Source organism: Misgurnus anguillicaudatus, chromosome 21 (genome assembly GCF_027580225.2).
Source record: "Misgurnus anguillicaudatus chromosome 21, ASM2758022v2, whole genome shotgun sequence".
In the NCBI taxonomy this organism is placed as follows: domain Eukaryota; kingdom Metazoa; phylum Chordata; class Actinopteri; order Cypriniformes; family Cobitidae; genus Misgurnus; species Misgurnus anguillicaudatus.
This window is the reverse complement of record NC_073357.2, coordinates 44,290,045-44,314,158: the sequence shown is the minus strand read 5'-3', so window position 1 is coordinate 44,314,158 and position 24,114 is coordinate 44,290,045. Positions and strand designations below refer to the sequence as shown.

Below are 24,114 nucleotides of genomic sequence, written 5' to 3'. Positions count from 1 at the left end.
AAAAGAACATTTAATGAAACAAAAGGTTCTTTATAAAAAACATTTAGCCAAAAATGGTTCTTCTATGGCGGGGTCTCAAGCTCAAACTGGCATGGGGCTATTTCTGAGATTGACATGTTGTCTGAGGGCCACAGAGCTATTTTAACATAAAAAACAATACATTTCTGTAAATACAGTTTTTCTATTATTTAACATATAATAATTTTTTATACATTATTTAAACAGTATAATTTTTTTCTTAATCTTAAGCATAACTTTGCACTAAACTAACAAAATTCCTGAATACATTTATTAACAATTATACGTTTTTTGCAACCAGGTAGTGCTTCTGTTTTGATTTATTTATTTATTTATACTTGTATTAAGATGAGTGAGCTGCATACATACTAAAATCTTTAGCATGTTTCTCCTCAACTATCCTCTTTTCTTAACCTGGGCACCTGATGACTCTTTTTCTCATCCGTAGTTCAATATGTGTTGCATTACATCTCCACCTCTTCCTCCATATATGAGGTGTCACCATTAAAACTGTGACTTGTGTGAACTAACCCTGCCGCAGCTCTTTGAGTAACAGCTGAGTAAACATAAGGAGTAACATCTTTTCTAGACGAACACTAAAAAGTCCCGACAAGATTGATCGCATGGTGACAATTATATGATTGACGTGAGGTTCAGATGAGCAATTAAAAATCGCTGTTGCATGGTTGCGTAAAGATGCACAACGTGCCGGGTGCTTTGGAAAGAAGTGCCTTGACTTGCGTTTAACATACGTTTTTAGACGCGGCCCCTTTAACGTTTACATCAATAATCAAATGAATATGAAGCTAAGCAAATAAAAATCTTTCTGCAGGCGAGATTAAGTTATATTTTTGACAGCAGATGCGGGATGCAGAAAGGGGGAGGGTGGGCCGCAAATGCACTTTTAAGAGTGCAAAAAAGAAATAAGGATATTTTATGTGTTTCAAATATCCAAAGAGAAAAATGTGTTAGCTCCAGGGGGAACGTCCTGTAAATTGGCCTACGGCATGTCACATTGAATAAAAGAGCTCTTCAAATAACAAATTACAGTGCTGACTCTAAGAGATTAAATTTATATTTTGGAGAACCGTATCAGCTCTCACACTTATCTGTATTCAGAAGCTCACAGAACAACAAGCACACATTTTCACCTCCAGGAGAATGAACTGCAAATGTTAGATTTGTGTGTATGTGAGTTCGATTGAAATCTCTGCACTTGTGCCATACCTGTTGAGAATGTACCACACTCCAGCGAGAGCTCCGGCCAGCCAGGAATTACTAAGTAACCAGCTAGTGATAAAGAGAGCTATGACATACACCGTCTGCAAAGCAAACACTGTGTAGATGTAGAAATAAATTGGCTCCAAGTAGGCCTGCAAAACAAACACAAGCATACACGCAGGACGAAAACACATGAGCTGATTCTTTGAAAACCCTGGAGAATCTATTTCAAATCTATCCTACAAAGAGAAACAAAAGTGATTGAATACCTGGATAGGCAGTATTCTGTATAAAATACTAAGGAACACTTCTTGGTAGATATTCATACGCTGCAGGATGTTTATTGTCCTCCTGGACTCAGTAGTGTTGTCATAAATAAGCTCATAAAGACCTGGGAATAAAAACAAACCTATTGGTAAGCTTAAACTTTTTACACTTTAAAAATGCTGGTTGAAAATAACCCCAGCATTGGGTGAAAAAAAGGACAAGCACAGCCCCTTGGATAGTAAATTTACCTATTCTGGGTTTTTTAACCAAAAATGCTGGGTTGTTTTTTAACCCATTGTTGGGTCAAATGTAAACATTTTCTGGGTTAATTTAAATCAACAGCTGGCTTTGTCCATTTTTGACCCAATGCTTTTTAGACTTTATATTATTATGTTTAGAAGACTTCTACATTAGATATTAATATGTATGTAAACATGTTATACACTAGGAGAGATAATATGAAGAGCTCAGATGCAAAAGCCGCTAAACACCACTGCCATCAAAAATGAGATAATATTGTAACCAAATGTTCTCTACACGTATTATAAGGTCATCAAATACCTTTGCATCATATTAAATTGTTAGATAGAATCCATTAAGAGCCTGATAAAAAATGCTTAATAACATAAAATCATGCCAGACACACTTAGCGGATTTTGAACCTGAACTATTCATAGATTCAAGGATATTTAACATAATAATATATAAAAATATACATATATAAGGTAATCTGCATCTATATCCACAGATTAAAAAATTAGACCAACCAAAAATCAACAAAAAAAATCACAATCTGTGGACCTATGGACTGATCAGCTTTATAGACAGTTTCATTGGATGCACAGGCATTGTTGCGGTTCCTTGTCATCTGTGTTTGTTTAATGGTCTGGCTATTGGCTAAACTGAACTTTGGCACAAATACCTTGTCAAAAATAACAAAAGTTTGGGTTTCCTAAAGATGAGGGGAGACGGCGATCATGGATCACCGCTTTGTAAGAGAGGATTTTGCAGCTGATCTGTAGTTAACATTGTATACATTAATTTTACAAAGTAACGTTAGCTCAATGTAGTTTTTGATATGCTTTAGCTATGATCTGAACTAAGGTAATTTACTTGTTATTTATTTTTCTTGTTATCAGAAAAAACTACTCTAAAAGAACAGTGTTGTTCTTGATTGTTTGTGAAGTTTTCCAGAAGTTACATTTGTTCCACGAAAGCCATTTGGTTATGTTGTTACTGCTGAAACCATCTATAAGCAGGGTTATTTGAGACATAAATCAGAGAAGACTGGAGTCCAGGGTATAAAACCATATGCATTGACTGTTAAATTTTAGTATTGACTCGACTGCTATTTTGGAAGATATGAAAAATGTCCATTCTAAAGTAACGGCTTATATAAAAGGGTAAATTGTAAAACTTTTTATGGGGCCACAAAAAATATAAAAAGCACAAAGCAATATCCAGGACTGATTGATATATGCAGTGACTTTGAGAAAAATCAAAGTGCGAATATACAGAAATTATTGGTAAATAAATATCAATTAACATCAATTAAGCATTTTTCATTCCATAGATAATTAATAATAATTAGCTAACATGCAAATAATGATGCAGGTTTGACAAGACATGAATGTTGGATTTATAAAGCAAACCTTCACATTTTATACTGCCAATTTCCATGATTGCAGTAAAAAAGCAATGCGCCGGACATGCTTTTACTCTACTAATGTACAAAGGTTGAAATGCAGTAGTGTCTAGAGAGCATTTTTGGCATCACTGCAGTTCGTCCCATTTCATACTCAATGGGTAATGACCTAATTGTGATGTTTTTCACAAAAGAGCACAAAAGAAATCTATTCCAAATGGGGCTGTTAAAGGAATTAGCCTCCGAACGGCCACTTGGAGCCAAGTTGTGCATTTCCTCTATTTTTTGAGACTGGTCAGGTTGACATGGTTACGCAATAAAACATTCCTTTGATAAACCTCATATTACATAAGTGATAACAAAAACCAGACAGACCGGTTCAGGAAACTTGCCATTACTAAATGGACTGAGTTAAATAAATAAAAGTTTATGAAAATCATAAAAAAAAATGTTCCAAGCAAAACTGTCAGAAAAACATTTCATTTCTACATAAAAAGAAAAATTGAGGACTCAATTGTAATATTTAAAAATGACCTGCCACAAGAAAAAAATCTGTCTTGCCAATTTGTGGGATAATCTGTACACGTGTCTATGCTTGTATACCTTGCTGTATAGAAGGGGCCTTCAACATCTGTTTGTAGTAAGAGTAATAAAGGCCACATTCTGTCCGGAAAGAGATTTCTCGCTCGACTTCCTACCATGCAGAAAGAAAAAAGATTCAGTATAAATGACAAATATGACAAGAAACCCATCTGACAAAAACTAGCATAAACATTTTTGTTGAGGGGAAAAGCAGGTAGTATGGAAGCAGTTTTCAGAATTATACATAATCATACCGACAAAAAGATCTACATGTTCCAACAAAAAATATGTCAAAAAGAAATGTGGTTTTAGGTTAAAGAGACTTGTTTCATAAAGCAGCATTACAGCCTATTCTTCTGAAACGCTAATAGAAACAAGTCAATATCCATTTAAAGAAGAAATACTGCAGTGTCATAAAATCAGAACCACAAAAAAATGACCTTATCCTGATACAAAAAGTACACATCTATTCAACAATGTTTCCAAGCACATTTCCAGTAAAAATAAAAGAAAGATCCTGCTACTGCTTACCTTTAGGTGTGAAAACCACAGCAGATTCTCATGTATGGAATAAACACACCATGCATGAAACAGCCCAATAAGCCCTGCCAACAGTAAACCCACTGCTCTGACATCAACCAGCCAACAGCTTTGTACAGGAATGTGATACCACGAAAGCTTTAGGCACTCTTCCGTGTCCCCCTGGCCACTCTTATAAGCCTGTAGATTGTCTTTCGCCCCAAAGTTTCCCGAAGGCAGACTACCGAGGGAGGTCGGTGTGTTACTATCCAGATTGCTGTTCCTCCTGCGACGAACTCTCATTCTCGAGGATTACAGAGCTCTGTCTTTCCTAGAAGTCCCTCTGCCTCTGTCTGCATAAGACTGTAAGCTTCCTCTTTTGTTTATGACTCTTTCCAGAGTAACTTGCCCAAAATCTTTCTTTCGAACCTCATGAGATCATCCTAAGCTCAGTCGGCACTAAACAACAATCTGCAAGAGGAACATTTCACATGTGATCAGACAGAGAGGGAGGCTGAAACAGGAAGGGAGGCATGTGGGCCGCACAACTGGTGACCTCTTGGTAGTCAGTGGGAAAAAAATATAAAAAAGAACACACGCGATTTAGAGGTTTAAGCACATTTACCCTAACAATGGAAAAGCTAGGTTGAAAGGACGATGGTGTGGTGCTATAACTGTCAGGGACATGACGTCACAGCGGCAGCTGTCTCCTGCTGCGTCCCATAAAATGCCTTCGGTCAAAAAGCCTGGCAATGTTTGAACATCAGTGATGAAACTCACTGTAAGACCAACTCCTGCTGAAAACATTTACAGAAACCCTGTTCCCGGAAACCTCAAAAGTCCGCCCAGTGTTTCTGATGGAGACTAGTTTATCTACAGATTAAAGGAAATCATTTGCAGTGTGACAGCAATACTGTCTTTCTAACCCTATGTGAATCCCAGAGGCATTCTTCAACTGGAAAATCAAACACATGGAGGATCAAACCGCGGTCATCCAATCCCTGCAAGTCACATTTACAATAGCAAGTGTTCAGTTGACTCATGCTAACTATAAAACACCAAACAGACAGCATGTGCTTCCCTTTTTCCACTGCACAATTACATCATTTTATACCTGAGATAACCTTTAGTACAATACAATGGAAACCACATGCTGCGGTGTATAAATCGGCTAGAACTGAATCTTTAATGTGTAGCACATATGGGGTGGCCCCGCAAAAATACTAGACACCGGAGGCACTTAAAATAAATGCATTTCATTGCATCAGATAGAAAGTATTAAACCTAGTGTCATCTTTAAGCAAATGATGCAATACTCTTTCCTCTATGATAACTTTTCCAATTACTTTAAACCAGCTGCTCTCAGGTTCACTTTTGAAGTATGAAGTCATTTGGTGTCATAGCAGAGGAACCACAGATGTACTTCATATGGGCATGTTTAACTAAGTTTCATTATCAGAAAGTGTTTATATACAGTTTTCTTCATTTAGTATTTTTATTGATTCATAATTTTTTGGAACATCAAAAGTGCTTGTGTTATCTTTCTTTTAAATAAGTAGTCTACTTTAACTGTGCTTACATGTCCAGTTGTGTCTGTCTTTTAACAGTACGTTGTTTTTCCGCTCTGACAAGACACAGAACATCTGGAGACTCGTCCAGAATAAAGTAATGATTTCTACATATGCTGTTGTAAAGTAGAAACAACAAGACACAATCTTAACTAAATGAGCATGTAAAGTCTAAAGCCTGATATCTTATTTAACACTTCATCCCCTGGTTTCACGGACAAGGCTTAAAGGTAGTCCTAAATTAAAACACATGTTTAAGCCGTTTCAACTAAAAATAACTTGAACTGACAGATGTTAAAATATGCCAGTGCCATTGATTTGTGTCAAGATAAACACCAGTAATGTCTTTTTCTAAGGCATGTTTATAAAAGATGCTTAAACATTTTAATTCAACTAGTCCTGGCCTTAGTAAAGCCTTGTGAAACCAGGTCTATATTTTATTATACTGTATTTAGGGCTGTTTCTATGGTATTATCACCTGAAGGATTATTAGAAACATCATACTAATACTGTGTTTGACCCCCTTTCGCCTTCAGAACTGCCTTAATTCTTCGTGGCATTGATTCAACAAGGTGCTGAAAGCATTCTTTAGAAATGTTGGCCCATATTGATAGAAAAGCATCTTGCAGTTGATGGAGATTTGTGGGATGCACATCCAGGGCACGAAGCTCCTGTTCCACCACATCCCAATGATGCTCTATTGGGTTGAGATCTGGTGACTGTGGGGGCCATTTTAGTACAGTGACTCATTGTCATGTTCAAGAAACCAATTTGAAATGATTCGAGCTTTGTGACATGGTGCATTATCTTGCTGGAAGTAGCCATCAGAAGATGGGTATATGGTGGTCATAAAGGGATGGACATGGTCAGAAACAATGCTTAGGTAGGCCGTGGCATTTAAACAATGCGCAATTGACACTAAGGGGCCAAAAGTGTGCCAAGACAACATCCCCCACACCATTACACCACCACCACCAGCCTGCACAGTGGTAACAAGGCATGATGGATCCATGTTCTCATTCTGTTTACGCCAAATTCTGACTCTACCATCTGAATGTCCAGGCAACATTTTTCCAGTCTTCAACTGTCTAATTTTGCTGAGCTTGTGCAAATTGTAGCCTCTTTTTGCTATTTTTAGTGGAGATGAGTGGTACCCGGTGGGGTCTTCTGCTGTTGTAGCCCATCCGCCTCAAGGTTGTGCGTGTTGTGGCTTCACAATTGCTTTGCTGCATACCTCGGTTGTAATGAGTGGTTATTTCAGTCAAAGTTGCTCTTCTATCAGCTAAAATCAGTCGGCCCATTCTCCTCTGACCTCTAGCATCAACAAGGCATTTTCACCCACAGGACTGCCGCATACTGGATTTTTTTCCTTTTCACACCATTCTGTGTAAACCCTAGAAATGGTTGTGCGTGAAAATCCCAGTAACTGAGCAGATTGTGAAATACTCAGACCGGCCCGTCTGGCACCAACAACCATGCCACGCTCAAAAATGCTTAAATCACCTTCCCATTCTGACATTCAGTTTGGAGTTCAGTGCCCGGTTGCATGAAAGTCCTTAAGCTAAGAAATCCCTTAAATATAAGGTTAAGGGTGCCCTCAATAAAAAATGGGTTGCAAGAAAAACCCTTAAGTGAACCTTAAGGCTGTCAATAAGTATTTACCCTTAAATGCTAAAGTATTACCTTAAGTTCTGCTATGCGTTGCTACAAAGTCCTTAAGTTCCATTTTCCCTTAAAAACTTAAGGGACTATAACGGGTCCCTTAACGTCACACGCAATGTCTGATTTTATGGTTATTAAAGAAAATGAAGTACCAACGCGCATTTCTAAAGATCAAAATAATCCCTTAGAGAAAAGTGATGCGCATTTATAGCGGTTTGATCGTCCGGCAATCTAAAGTGCTTCAAGTTTGAATTACTTTCAGGTTTTATACATGCGGTACTTTACAGTCTGTTATTTGCGATGTTTCATTGTACACAAATCCGCCCGTCTGTTCAGCTGCGTACGTTGATTTGTTTACACTGTGAGATTTTGTAACTATAGCAACTGCTTCTCCGCAGCCGTGTTTTGGCAGAGACTACCGTAAAATACTTAGTATAAACACTTAGGTAAGGGTGACATTTAAGACCTTTGTTGCAACGCTCTTAAATAAATCCCTTACCTCAGGGATGTTTTCTCCCTCAGGGAAACCCTCACTTAAGGAGTTTCATGCAACCGGGCACAGGAGATTGTCTTGACCAGGACCACACCCCTAAATGCATTGAAGCAACTGCCATGTGATTGATTGATTAGATAATTGCATTAAAACAACACTAAAGAGTTTTTGCTCTTTGCTCCCCCTACAGGTTAGAAGCGTAATTGTCCATTACCACTGTCGTAAATACTGCAGCATATCTGGCTCTGATTGGATTGTAGGTCTGCCGTAAAGCAAGTTTTTGTAGTTTTCACTCGAACTACAGGACTGCGACCCGATGGTTTGAAACTTTTTTAGTGCGGTTTTGGCCGATAGAGGGCTGCAAAGCGAATGCGAAAGTGCCGTTCACCCTGTTTCGAGTGGATGAACGACTGAAACTTTATTGGAAATGTTATTTTAAGGTAAAAAAAACTCTTTGGTGTTGCTTTAAGGAGAAACTGAACAGGTGTTCCTAATAATTCTTTAGGTGAGTGTATATGAAGTTGCATAGTAAATCTGAGTATTTTAATATAAAAAGAAACAGAAAGAAGGTATAACTACTGAAACATCCAGCTAAAACCAGCATACGCTGGTGAGCTGGTTTTACAGTAGCTGGTCTCCCAGCTTGGTATTAGCTAGTTTGCTGGTGCATCAAGCTGGTCTAGCTGTGTTTTGGTCACTTTTAAAGCTGGTATAGATGGACTTAACTGGTCAGACTGGAAGATCAGCTGACCCACCACTTTGCCAGCTGGAGGACCATCTAAAAACCAGCTACCAGCTTATGCTGGTCTTAGCTGGCTTTTCAAAACAAACTAGCTTCACTAAATAAACACTATGTTAGTCAGTTGTCCAACTAAAGACTAAACTTACAGAATAGACATAGTCTCACATTGCACACCTGGCATGAATAAATAAACAAAGTAAAAAGAAAGTGATCTATTGAAAGACCTGCAGCTGTAAACCATGTACTGATCAGCAGATGTGGTAAAACGTATTTATTTAAAAATGTTATCCACGCAGGAACATGCTGTATCCAACTGAACATGACATAACTTTTTGGCAACAGTGTTTTTTTCTGTTTCAGCTCTGGAAGTCATAAAATGATCTCCAGCTCAAACCCTGGCTAACTGTGTTTTTGTGTTATGCCAAAGAGTGAATGAAAAATAATCTTTTTAGCACATATGGAAAATAAATGCTTTTTAGGAGGAAATGTGTTTATGCGTATAGGAAAACCATTACTAGCTAAACTTTACCTTCTTACTTAACTGCTGTTGAGCTGTTTTTTATATTAGGCATGCAGCCTAAGAACACATAAAAGACATTTGTTCTGACTTTAAAGCCTGAAAGTAAATACATGTAAAATGAAAGGCTGTCTTTTACACAACGGCTCTCGTACAAAAAAAAACAACGTACAACAACAAAAGGATTTTACCTTTATATTGGAGAACCACAGGTCATTTTCATGAAGTGTAGCCACATAGATGCAGCACAGCAAACCCAGACTAACTCCCACTATTGATCCCGTGATTAGACACAATAGTGTCCATCTTGAGAAACCACCTGGAGAAAATGACAGTGATAATACTCACTTACCACAATATTTCATAATTCACAAGCCAAACAAGAGAAAAAGGCCAGAGTTTTAATTATATTATACTTCTGGGCATACTACCCCAAAGTTATATTAAAAGGAAGATTAGCTTGATGCATGCTGATTGGTCAATAGAGCAGTTCAGCTGTGCTAAAATAGGTATGATGACAGATGCTATACATTACTACTAATACTTATGGGAGCCACTGGTTTATGGTGGGCCAGTGGAGGATCTGGGCAACCATCTAGTAGTGAACTATTTGTTGCTAAGTAATGTTATTTCATGTCAGGGACTATTTACTTGTGGCAAAGTATGTCATTTAAGATTGTTTTATGTTGTAAATTTTAATGGAACTAGAAGTAATGCTATACTCACTCCTGCACCTTTGTGCCTAACAACACATTTTAGCCCTTTGTATATTCATGACATATTTTTAACATTTTAGTTAAAATAAATAGTAAATAAATAGAGAGTGATGAATGTTTTAGATGCGTTATTTTACATTATCTCTCTGCATCTGTTCATTTCTAGTTTCACTTTGTCTTGGCTTGATTTAAAATGAATGTGATCTACTTTTGAAACGACACTAACCTGTTGCAAATCTCTCTTTAGATTCAGCTAAACACTCTGGCTTTAGGTTCTGAATGCTGGGGCCAGGTTCCTTCCCTTTGCTGCCCTTCCTTTGCCTGAGAGCAGTCATGCTGGCAAACAGGCTTCAGATTCTGGTGAAAGACACTGTAAGCAAAATAATGTTAAAAGTTGTGATTATTACAGTGCATGATCAACAATATTGGGTAAGACAATAGAAATAACCAGACTTGCAATATTAAAATTCAGTGTACTAAGAATCATACAGAGGATTAAGTGTTTTTAAATACAAATTTAGGATATTACTATATATGAGTACAGTATTTAACATGAATATGTTTAGCAGACACTATTCTGGTTGACTTTTGTATCAGCATGTTTAGATTTTTTCAGCCATTGTTTGTTGTCTGGGACTTAACTGCAGTAACCATTTGTAGTAAAACTATGGCAATAAAAATGGTAATTGGTCCACAATAAAAATAGTTAGCTGCTACATTATATATATTATATAATTTCGCTTATACCACATTTACTAGACATTGCTATGGTGGTTATTTTAAGAGATCTGACAGGTTATGTGTGCGTATATCTATCAAAAAAATAATGCATACCCTTGTAACATTTCTCAACCAATCAGAACAAAGCATTCAACAGCCCCGTTGTATAAATTATACTATTATTAGGGCTGTAAAGATTAATCTTGCAAATGTGAGCTTTCTCAATTAATTCATTTGAATGAATTACGGTAAAATCCCAGCATATCCAAAAGCCAGAGGGCGCTCTCGTGCAGAAACTCCAATTGTGCCGCAGAAGAAGTACCATTACAAACACTATTCCAGAAAATGTCTAAGAATATTTATATCGCCATTCTACAAATTGTTTCAGGTATTTTCATGATAATCAGGAATATTTTGAATGATTATGTTTAACAAGTGTTGCTTTTTTAAACTACTTAAACTAATAGTGATTTTAGATTGATAAAGACTTCTTACTGACCAAAACGCTGTACTACACACACAACCTGTGCAGCGAAAAACACAGAATCACAGCCTTGTGATTTAGACAGGTATTTGACACGTGATGTATATTAATATAAAAATAATAATTTCTAGTTTGTTGTGCAAAAAATATAGGACCTTTTTACGAAAATTAACTATTGTTTCTGGTGATGCACCGATGTATCGGCCGCCAATATGTATCAATGTACAATTTTTTGTTAATTTGAAACCATAGGCATATCGGCAATAGCACAATAAAGGCCGATACCAATTGTTTATTTTGTACACATATTTCGGAAAATGTCTGCGGTCTGGGTTTTTTTTTCCTTCAAAATTTCGGAAAAAGAAAAAATGCCAAAATGTTCTTACTTTGTGCCTCTCTTACGTTGGTCAGTTGAATTTAAAATAGATCCAATCTATGTTTAGTAAAAATAATTTGATGCAGAAATAAACTAGCTAATAGACCCCTTCACCGTTCACGTCACAGTCAGTTCCCACTGCGCATGTCAGGGTCAGAAAAGTCATTACAGCAGATTGAGTTGCGTGTTATTCGGTATCGTAAAAAATGCCTACTTACGTCGTGGGCTCTGAAAATTGCACCAGGTCTTCCGTTAAGTTTTCGTGATTCATGCAGAATCTCAAAAACAAAAAAATACAACATCTGCGGCTGCAAGCAATTAACGTGCAGACTGGGACAATGCAAATATCAAAGAGGCTTGTGTTTGTAGTGCTCACTTCATTTGAGGTAAGTCATAATTTTTCAGCCCTGTTAGATTACATTTTAAAGCCTCGATTGTATGAACAGTTTTGACCCCATGCTGCGCGTGCACCCGATAGTCATTCAATGTTTACAAACCTTGAAGGGGTCTAGGCCAAGTGTTTAATATTGGCATTGGCCACTAGTTGTATGTTTATATCGGTACCCCTCCCAAAAAAACTATATCGGTGCATCCCTAATTGTTTCACTTACAGTTAAAACTGAAAAACATGGTGGTGGTTACAACAAAATCTGATTTCCCTGCTGAAAAAACCAGCATACCAGCATATGTTGTGTTTTGGTGCTGGTTTGCTAGTGAACACCAGCTAAACCAGCATGAAACCAGCATTAGCACTAGCTAAACCAGCATTAGCACCAGCATCCCATGCTAGTAATACCAGCATATGTTGTGTTTTGGTGCTGGTATGCTGGTGACCACCAGCTAAACCAGCATAGACCAGCATAATTCCCATGCTGGTCCATGCTGGTTTGATGCTGTTTTTTTCAGCAGGGTTTGCTTCAAAAACCAAGGTTTACCCATAGTGACTGTAGTAAACTATTGTTTAACCCATGGTTTCTACAAAAAATCATGGTTAATTTTCTTAAGGGTTCAGTTAGAATAGACCACGAAGACCAAAAAATTAACAATTCATAGAATCACACACAAAGCAGATCTCTTACATATTGAGATCTGTCCACGTAAAAAAATAAAATACACAGTCTTGACTTTACTTCATACAACAACAAAGCAATTAAACACATATTTAAACCTGCCTCTCTTTGAAATATTGACAAACACTTGTCTGGGATGCCACGATACCGTTATTCCGGAAATCTTAACTAACGGTCTCCAAATGATTTTCCATTCATATTTCATGACACTTCCACGGAATACACGCAAGTTCAACAGCCAACGAGCGTCCGGCAAATAACATTAACACTGTGACAAAAACGGGAGATACCTATAAGTGGTCGCAGCGCGATATAAAATAAAGCATCGCGCCGCACTCGTCTCATTCATTCATTGATCAGCAGGCCTGTTTCTGCCGCGGCGTTTCCTGCTCACAGCTCAGCAATAATGTCAGCAAATCTCAGATCGCATCAGCCGCTGATCTCGCTCTCCTGCTGGCGGGCAAACAGCTACTCGTTTTCCCCTATGCGCTCTCACTCACTGTAAAACAATGCAGATTCACTAACCAACCCGCGTCTCTCACCCTTTCAATGAAGATTAGTTGTTTATCGGATGTCCGGTGGCTCCTCCTCCTCTGTCACTCGCCTCCAGTCTGTGCACGAAAACAAACCTCATCGGTGGTTACGTTGAGAAATGACTTTAAAAAGTGAACGGGAGCGAGTGCTTCCTGTTACTGTACATCCAGCGCCGTCCTCAGATGCTTTCACTGTCCCACTACCCAGGATACATGGACAAGGCTGGAAATAGGATAAGTAATTTTTATGTTTCAAAGTCAGTCCAAGTCACTATTTTGAATCTTGACTAGTGCTCTGCTGAATTGCTGTAATTTATAAAAAAAAAATGAAATTGTTTTTTTAAGTAAATTACTGTAAAACACATGTAAGCCATTATCAACTGGTTTAAAACATTTACACATTTATGACCCAGTCTGTATAAAACTCAGCTACCCACTAAACACTGGACATCGGATAGACGTGCAGATCATGTCTGTATTGTGTCTGTTCGTCCATGACCAATTCTGGACATCTATTCGACGACCAAACATGACCCTACCTGGACGTAATATTTACGGTCAACATGTGTCCTTTGAACTGGGTAATTTTTCTGGACGTCTATGACTGGCCTATATGTATATATTACATAATTAGGCCAATTTGTTTATTTGCAAATATCAACATTGTTGTATCAACATGATTAATACATATGAATAGCCTATATTATTTATACAGCACTTTTTCTGTTTTCTTGAATTACATACAAATTCATCTAAATTTACAATTAAAAAATCTGTTATTAATTTGTTATATGAAAAGTATATGGCCATAACAATTTAAAATGAAAAAACACAAACTTACAAATTTATTGTAAAATGACTCTTAAGATGTAATGGTCATCCATTGGTGGTCTAGTGCAGAGGTTTTCAATAGGTGAGGCGCGCCTCCCCAGGGGGGCGCCAAAGAGCCACAAGGGAGGCGCGACACGCGAAGAAAAAATAACGGCACACATCTGTACACATCTGTATGCAGCTCTATTGATATTTGTAATTGTGCGTGCGTGTATTATATTTAAAATGCATCGTTTCCTTGTCCCAATTCAACAGAAGTCAGCATTAAGGGAGGAGACAGGACCCAGCAAAAAACGTAGGAGATCCTGAATACTTAAAGTTAGGTTTTACCTGGTCGGGGTCTGAGGCTGCACCGCTGCCGCAGTGTGTGCTCTGCAAGGAGGTGCTAGCGAATGATAGCACGAGACCATGCAAACTTCGGCGTCACATTGAAACTAAGCACACAAATCTAGTGAACAAGCCAGTTGAGTTTTTTGAGAGGAAGCAGTTTGTTCCGTATTTTATGAAAATTAATTTAGTGCAAATACATGACAGACACATAGCTTCTAATATGTCAGCCACGAACGAAGACCGCGTCATTTGTATAAGAAAACCCTGACGGTGCGGTCATTTCTCCCTCTGTTTGTCTATGATCAGCGTAGCGTTTTTAACATCTTGCAGCGCCATCAGGGAATGCCCTTTTAATTGGTTGTTTCAGTCATTGTGATGTCACGTATCATAGCAACGATGACGACAAGTGACAACAGCGGGAAATGTAAAAATGACTGCATCCGAGCAGCCGGCGAAAAAGAAACGAGCACAAAAACATAGAATTGAATGGGAAAATGACTACCCGTGGCTGGAATGCGTGAGGGACAATGAATACAAGGCCAATTGTATCATATGCCGTCGCGTTTTTTTTCTGTTTGTCACGCCGGAGTGTGTGATATTAAGCAGCACTCATGAGGAGATAATCACAAGAGGAGCGAGAGGCTGCGGGCACAGGATGGAGCAATGTCAAGGTTCATTGTCCATCAGTCGTCTCCAGAGGCTCATATGGTATGTAATTATGTGGATTTTTAAAACTGAAATATAGTTGATAAGAAAGTGATTATATTAAAAGAGATAGTACAGGTTTAGACTAACAATCCACATCTCTCCAGTGCTCCCTCCCGTCTCATAATGTGTTAATCATTTCTGATGGGTTTCTTATTAAATAATTATGGATTTAGATAGCTCAAGCGTTAAAAGGGGGTGGGGTCTTTGAAGAGGGCGTATTATAAACTTAACAAAACCATGATTCATTGCTGGCAAAATGATCATGATAGCCTTTATATTTCACATCTATGTGGTTCAGTCTTGTATACTTATTAGGCATACTTTGCTATTCATTAAATATTTAGCCCTAAGAAGTTGTATGAAATATATTTAGATTTTCACCAGTAGTCTTCATTTCAGGGGTTATTTTTTTTTTTTTTCAAAATTCTCTTCTGTGGGATCATGTCACCGGACCAAGGCATTGAATGCATAAATTGGTTGGGCCATGGGGTTGATGCCGCTCGTAGCACACATTATGTGAATGGCATTTTGTTTGTTTTTTAAGGTGTTATGTGGCTGAAATCGTTAAAAAAATCGTTAAAAAATGTGATGAAAATATGTTAATCTGTTCGATCTGATATACCTGCAATGCAGTTGACTGTTAGATGTTATGTGTTCCGTGAACAAACAGCGTTGTTTTTTATTGATCAGAGAGCTGTCCATTGTGCTGATTTTGTTTGAGACGATCTCCTTCAAATATGCGCAGAAACACGCACCGACTGCAGACGTGGAGTGTCGTTAGTTGTATTTTTGGCGCTTGTTGTATTTTTAAGCATGTTTTGTTGACTTGTCAACTGATGCTCAGTGATTTTAAGCCTCAATTAGGCCTGCATGAAGTTGGAAATTATTTGCTGTTGCAAAGAATCATTTATGAATGCACTTTTGAAAAAGTTGTGGAAATAAAATGTTTTCAATCAGATATTGAAAGTCATCATAGCCTGGAACACACCAAAGATGGCATTACTGCAGAGGCGTGTGCACTCAAAAAAATAACTCATTGGATGAGTTATGTCAAAGAGTTACCCATTTATGTCAGTATTATGCATTGCAATTGTGTTTGAACAAAAAAACTAAAACAAACGTGTAGCATTAAACTAAACTGCTTAAACAAAACAAACAACATTTTAAAATCTTTTTTTTTTAATGTGTGGGGTTAGGGCAGGCGGACGGGATTTTGGGGAGGGGGGGGCTTGGCTGTCCTTACCTACTCTAAGGGGAGGCTCACATTCACCCAATTTGAAAACCCCTGGTCTAGTGGTTAAAAAGACTTGATTGTAACTCAGAGGTTGCTGGTTTAATTCCCACTGATGGCAGGAAGTGTCTAACGTGTTTTGGTGTTGCAGCAATAGTTGCCCAGAATTTGTGTCTGTGTGTGTTCATGACTTGCAGTGGATGGGTGAAATGAAAAATCAATCATGTCTCTTTCAATTGATAGTATACCCTTTTTACACGGAGGTCCCACAGATGTGAATATTAGACATGCAGAAGACGTCAAAAAAAGACGTCACCTGGCGTTACAAAACAACCCCTTCGATGGACCGAATTTGAACGTCCAAAAAATACATAAAAAAGACATCACTCTGACGTTACATTGTGCAGTGGGTAAAGTCATGTTAGTGACTTTTTTTCAATAAAATGATCCTAACCATTACATTCTGTGACTATAACCTTGATAGCCTATATATAATATTGACTAAGTGAAGCCATATCAAAGATTAAAATTTAAGTTAAATTAGTGAGTAAAATCAATTTTTGATGCTCCAAATCTCATAATGGGGCGGTTTCCCGGACAGGGATTATCTTAAGCTAGGACTAGACCTGAGTTTAATTGGGAAATATAACTAGTTTTAACAAACACGTCTTACTAAAAACATTACATATGTGCATTTTTAGGCAAAACAAAGGACACTGATGTATTTTATGATATGTCAGTGCAGGTTGTTTTCAGTTTGGACAGCTCTTACATTTATTTTAGTCTAGGACTAGTCTAATCCCTGTCCGGGAAACCGCCCCAATAAGATTATCAGACTTTAGGCTGAATTTCACATTTTTCATTCCTGTGATCTATGCAGTTGCACGGCTCAATATTAATTGACGGGGAATATTTCTACAATAATTTGTCACACATGCTTTTAAAGTAAAAAACAATGTAAAAGAACATGTTGTACCTACATGCATTTGAATGTGAAAGTGGTTTCTATGGTGAATTTTGTAAGGGTATGCCATAGATATGCAGAAAGCCTCTTGCACTCAGAGCAGTTTAACTCTCTAACAGCAGGAGACCATTTACACACCAAACCCTGCTTGACTGCACCTTGACTACTGTTGCTACGACTGTTGCTATGACTGCCACAGCCTTCAACATTAAGACTTAATACACTTGTCTGCTGTCATGTAACAACTCTCTCTTTGGCATATACAGATTTTAATGAAATGCCTCCTTTGAAAAAATGTCTCACTTTTCCTCATCTTCAAGTGAAAGTGACAGCAGAGCATCATCAAGAAAAGATTTAAAAGGCAAGTGACCCAACTATTGATACAATGTTAAGAAAGGAAAACAAATTGAACTTATATACTATAGAATTGAAAGGAAAAGATCAGTTTTGGTATTCAATAACATTGCATACAAATTCCATCTAAAAGTCTCAGAAAAGTGGTTTACCTGCTTTTTATCATTTTAAATGGGGCTGATAACTCATCGTTCTCCTATTTTATAACACTTTAGCATATTCTCCCACCAATAAAGACACAACAACTGTGCCAGAAAAATTGATCATCAATGATACTGGAGGTATAGCCAACTCAGGTACAGTATTGTGGAGGCTTATTATAATTTACATGGTTTTGGATCTTTCAGGGTTCTGGAGCAACACTGTTATCAATCAGTCAAATTTGAGGGTTTTTAGGGTTTGGCATGGGGCTTAAGTTGGTGAAATAACATTATTTTGGGGTACTTATATCTATACTTGGTAACACTTTACTTGAAAGGATGTTTTTAAGACTGACATGACACATTCAGGATCATGAAATGACACGTGCTATGAACGTGGGGGAGATTTTATGCACTTTTGTGACAACTGTCATTAAGTGTCATTTGTTCAAGTCGTTTTTAATGCAAAGATGACGTTGTTTTTATATTGTTTTTGACATTACCAAGACAACATAACGGAATACTTTTTACCAGTGATACAAATTGAATTTGTCATTAAAATGTCATTAAGTGTTAATACTCTGTCAAATAGTTTTATAACAGCGTCATGAATATTTTTCTTAACCTCAACTGCAGTGGTACAAACATAATTTTTGTAGTCTCAAACACACCCTGTAACTCCATATGTAACAATCCGCTTGTTAAGTCTGACATCATGCACCACTCCGGGCCCAACCGATCTCAAATGCCACAGGGAAATAACAGAAAAAAAACACATGCTAAAATACACATTTGTATCGTCCCATTAAAAAGACCTGTCTAAAATAGATTCTGAATCGGAAGGATGCGCAGCTTGTGCATGTACTACGGCATTTTGGTCAGTAAGAAGTATTTAATGTAAAATCATACGAGTCTGAGTCTTTTATAACATGCATTTAAAAAAAGCAACACTCGTTACACAAAATCATTCAAAATATTCTTTATTATCATGAAAATACCTGAAATAATTTTAAAACGGCTGGTCTAAAACCTCTGACGACTGAGTGGTCTAAAATGGCTGGTCTAAAACGGCTGGCAACTGAGTGGTCCAAAACTGCTGGTCTAAAACGGCTGGCGACTGAGTGGTCTACAACCGCTGGTCTAAAACGACTGGCAACTGAGTTATCTAAAACCGCTGGTCTAAAACGGCTGGTGTACAACGGCTGGTGGCAGAGTGGCGACCAAGTGGTCTAAAATGGCTGGTCTAAAACACCTGGTCTGAAACAGCTGGCGAAATTGGTGACCGAGTGGTCTAAGACTGCTGGCGAATGAGTGGTCTAAAACAACTGGTCTAAAACGGCTGGCGACTGAGTGGTCTAAAACTGCTGGTCTAAAACCGCTGGTCTAAAACCGCTGGTGTAAAACGACTGGTGTAAAACGGCTGGCGGCCGAGTGGCGACCAAGTGGTCTAAAACGGGTTGCGCCCAGGTGGTCTAAAATGGGTGGCGACCAAGTGGTCTAAAATGTCTGGCGACCAAGTGTTTTAAAACCGCTAGTCTAAAACGGCTGGCGACTGAGTGGTCTAAAACCGCTGGCCTAAAACGACTGATGACTGAGTGGTCTAAAACCGCTGGTCTAAAATGAATGGTGTAAAATGGCTGGCGGCCAAGTGGCGACCAAGTGGTCTAAAACGGGTGGCGACTGAGTGGTCTAAAACCGCTGGTGTAAAACGGCTGACGACTTAGTTGTCTAAAACGGATGTTGACTGAGTGGTCTATAATGGCTGGTCTAAAATGGCTGGGTGGCGACCGAGTGGTCTACAATGGCAGGCAACTGAGTGGTCTAAAACGGCTGGTCTAAAATGGCTGGTTTAAAATGGCTGGTCTAAAACCGTTGGTCTAAAATTGCAGGTCTAAAACCGCTGGTCTAAAATTGCTGGTCTAAAACCGCTGGCGACTGAGTTTGGCTGGTCCAAAATGGCTGGTTAAAATGGCTGGTCAAAAATGGCTGGCGGTCGAGTGACGACCGAGTGGTCTAAACGGCTGGCCTAAAACGGCTAGCGACTGAGTGGTATAAACCGGCTGGTCTTAAACCGCTGGTCTAAAACGGCGGGCGACTGAGTGGTCTAAAACGACTGGTCTAAAACGACTGGTGTAAAATGGCTGGCGACTGAGTGGTCTAAAATGGCTGGTTTTAAACAGCTGGTGTAAAACGGCTTGCGACCGAGTGGTCTAAAACGGCTGGTGACTGAGTGGTCTAAAACGGCTGGCGACTGAGTGGTCTAAAACTGTTGATCTAAAACGGCTGGCGACTGAGAGGTCTAAACCTGCTGGTCATAAACGGCTGGCAACTGAGTAGTCTAAAATGGCTGGTGTAAAACAGCTGGCGGCCGAATGGCGACCAAGTGGTCTAAAAAGGGTGGCGATCGAGTGGTCTAAAACCGCTGGTCTAAAACGGCTGGTGTAAAACAGCTGGGGGCCGAGTGGCGACCAAGTGGTCTAAAAAGGGTGGCGACCAAGTGGTCTTAAACGGCTGGCAACTGAGTGGTTGGCAACAAGACCTCAGAATCTCAATGAAAAAATTTGCTACGTTGCAAAAAATCTGTTTGGTCATTTCTGTGCGGATTGCTCCAAAGATTATACCAACAGAGCCTGGCATAAAATAAAGAAAATTTGTAAAAGAGGTAGAGAAAAAAAAAACATTTGCCATATGTCTTACAATAACCCATGAACAGAATGTTGGAAAATGACAAAAGAGGTATCGTTGCAATCAGCATAAACCAATGAATAAAATTTTTATAAAGAAAATTAATATCAGACAAAGTATTTAGAAGTTAAAAGCAGTTCTATAAGAACTGTTATAGTTTATAACCCCTAGGTGATGCTCTTTTCAGACTTATCAGGTACCTTTAGGACATCATGCCAAAGCTCTCTACCGTTTTTTGCATCAAGATGTCCAATGGCGGACAGGCGGTTTGGCCAAACCTGGCACAATACATACCAACAGATTCGGCATGAGCCAAGGAATCCATAGACACCAAGATTATAATGTTCATTATTTACAAACATTTCAGTAGTTATGACCCATTGGTGGCGCTGTCCTCAAATTTGGCATGGACTCCCAGTTCATGGATCACATGAAGGGTACCAAATTTCATTTCAGTTGATCAAAGAATGAATTTCTGTGCGGCTCACTCCAAAGATCATCTGTGCCAAATTTCATAACAATTGAACCAAATTTGAAGGAGTTGTGAAAAACGCAATACTGTACATTTCAAAATGGCTGCTACTGTAATGGGTGGAGTCTTACTGTAAGGTATTGAATGTAATAAGCTTGACAAGAGCATTCACGTGTCCTAGAATTTTCATAGAACAAAAGAATCACCAGTTTAAATATTGAAGTTTTGAACTGCTGGTGGCGCTATAGAGCTACTGCTAGAGACACCATTTTTGGTCACATGACTATTTAGGACAACCACTACAACTGTGCCAAATTTCATGATTTTCCATAGACTCCCATGGGATGAGAATAATAATACTAGCAGAAACAATAGGTGCCTTAGCAGCTGTGGGGACCCTAATAATAATAATAATAATAATTAAAATTGATAAAATTGCTTTAGTAGACTGATTCACATAAAATTAAATGAAAACAGTACAATAAGGGGTTAAGCCATGTCACTTATAGCCATGTTAACCCATGAAGCTAGGTAGTTTCTTAAGTTGGATAATTATTCTGTTATGTCATGTTTATGACGTATTGGTTTATGTCAAGTGGTCATAACAAAGACAATTCAAACAATGTCATCTTTGCATTAAAAACGACATAACTGAACAACCCCTTCAAGTAAAGTGTTAACACTGGGCAGTATTACAGGAACCATTTTTTGTTTGGTTCTTTAGCTTTTTAAAGTCCACTACAAGAACCATTCATGCAGTTGTGAAGCTCTGTCGGTGTTACATGTTCTTTATGGAGGCAAAATGACATAACGGCATATGTGTGGCCAATACAACAGCCAGGTGTAAAAGTGATGTAATTTGAATGAATGTTACAAACAAACAATGTACGTTTGTGTCACTCACTGCAGTTGTTATTAATCTGTAATTCTCTGGTGCTTCAAGTGCTTAGAAAAATACAGTACAAATTCAATCATCAATTTATTTCCTGACAGCCTTTACAACACCAAAAAATCAATACACTGTAAAAAAAAAAAAACATGTAATCTATAAATCATACCAACATGTTTTAATGTTACTTATGATGTTAAGCAATTTCAACTTAGTTTTATAAGTTATAACAAACATATTTCAAAATAGTAAGTTGAAATGCCTTTGGACAGATTAAACTTAACTATTTAAGGCAGCAGCAGTTTCTTTTTACAGTGAAGAAAGGAAGAAAACCAATATAGCAAACAAGCTTAGTGGTTGATGTTTTATATTGACCAATGCATTTCCATTGTGTATCAAATAAACAGGGCATCAAATCACCATATGTGATGTTTTCTGACTAATGCCAAAGAGGTCATGTTTCCTCAGATGTAAGTCCCAGAGAAACCCAGAAAAAGAATCAGCACAACTGTCCAAAACCCAACAGTACAGTGAGACACAGACACAAGACCCATACTCAACTGATCAAAGAAAAGCTGGACCACATCAAAGCCGAAATGCAGAAGATCTCGGCGACCCACCTCGATCAGCGCCCCAAGAGGTAAACAAGAAAAAACAAGTTCTGCCTTGAGTCTGTCTTCTAGACCTAGTTTATAAGAGTTACAAGAATACACATGGCTTCTTCACAACTATATTTTTTTAAGTTATCAAATACAGTTCATAGTTTAAGATTTTACCTCAAACATCTTTGTATGGTCTGTACCTTGGCCTTAAATGGCATAACAATAATGTATAAATACACTAATAACACACAATGCACAAGGTCCATGCCGGCCATTCAATAGCATTTTCTGAACTGTAGGAAAATATTCAGTATAAAGGCATTGTTTTTTTAGTGGAATTTTGTTTGAAGTTTAAATCAGATTGAAGCCACACAAAAGGCATTTGAAGTTATGTTGATTTAGATCATAATCTCTCAGTGCTGTGTACTCTACCAGCATCTCCATTCTACACTACAGACAATCTCTAAATAAATGTTTGTGCAGGAAAGCATATCATCCCTTTGTGTGGAACAGCCTGAGTCCATACAGAGACACTACTGAGATTGACCATCTCCTCGCGATGGTAAGCCAGATCCTTGTGGAGCATCTATTGTTACTATGTTGTGTATAAATTGAGTCTTTTCACTAAGCTTCATTAACCAAAAATCAAATGAAACATGGAAACATTATTAATTTTGATAAAACAAATGACATTTTGTAAACCATGTGACTCCAGTAATTGATTGCAAGCTATTACTATCAGTAAAACTGTCATTAATATGAATATGACTCCTAAATATATCCTGTTTTTCAGTCAGCCAATCCAAGCAGAAAAAAATCACCATTCTTCAGTAAAGAAAACAAGCACTCAAATATCTAAATATTTGTCTTGAACCACTGCATTTCCATTCATCATGGGTATTTAATGAATAGTCTGAATCAGAAGATATATGGTTTTATTGCTATTTATATGTTAAATAAACCTCAGTCTGCACAAACAACATCTACTCTTTCTCAGTAATATTGTAATACAAAACTATTTGGCCACATGTTTAATTTTCCAGTAAGACTTTGCTCTTACATTGTCTGTGTGCTGTTCAGTTCAGTTAGTTCTGTTAAGCTAATCAGTTTTGCCGTTTGGCAAGTACTGTACACTGCAAAAAATTATTTTCAAAAAAAAGAATCTTCGTATTTTTGTATTGTTTTCAGTAAAAATATCTAAAAATTCTTAAATTAAGATGCTTTTTCATGATGAGCAAAAAGACCAAAGAAAATAAGTCGTGTTTTTAGACTAAAAATATCAAATTTAAGTGATTTGTGCATAAAACAAGCAAAAAATCTGGGGTAAGCAACACTAAATCCAAGAAAAATTCCAGAAAATTTAGCTTACCGCATTGGCAGATTTTTTTGCTTGTTTTATGCACAAAAGTACTTAAATTTGATATTTTTGGTTTGAAAACTATTTTATTGGGTCATTTTGCTCATCAAGAAAAAGCATCTTCATTTAATTTTTACTGAAAACAAGACAAAAATAGATTTTTTTTCCTTGAAAATAATTTTTTTGTAGTGTACACGCTGCAAAAAAATGACTTTCTTACTTAGTATTTTTGCCTGGTTTTCAGTAGAAATATCTAAAAATCCTTAAATTAAGATGCTTTTTCTTGATGAGCAAATTGATCTCATAAAATAATACAATTTAAGTGAATTTGTGCTTAAAACAAGCAAAAACTTCTGCCAATGGGGTGAGAAAAAACCTTGAAATAAGTTTTCTTTTTTTCTTAAACAATTAATTCAAG

General features: G+C 37.7%; 1 protein-coding gene across 4 annotated transcripts in view; it reads right to left on the bottom strand.

Annotated features, from left to right (window-relative positions):
- Positions 1-13,325, bottom strand: part of dpy19l3 (dpy-19 like C-mannosyltransferase 3) — a 49,238-nt gene extending 35,913 nt beyond the window's left edge. The window contains exons 1-6 of one of the 4 annotated variants that reach the window (XM_073859209.1): positions 13,143-13,325; positions 10,177-10,320; positions 9,426-9,553; positions 3,755-3,845; positions 1,509-1,630; positions 1,246-1,391 (exon numbers count right to left, since the gene is read on the bottom strand). In XM_073859209.1, coding sequence (XP_073715310.1) covers positions 1,246-1,391; positions 1,509-1,630; positions 3,755-3,845; positions 9,426-9,553; positions 10,177-10,285 — 596 coding nt within the window. In that variant the 5' untranslated portion in view covers positions 10,286-10,320; positions 13,143-13,325. The other 3 variants (XM_073859208.1, XM_073859210.1, XM_073859207.1) reach the window with 3 other exon arrangements.
- Positions 13,326-24,114: the final 10,789 nt, after the last annotated feature.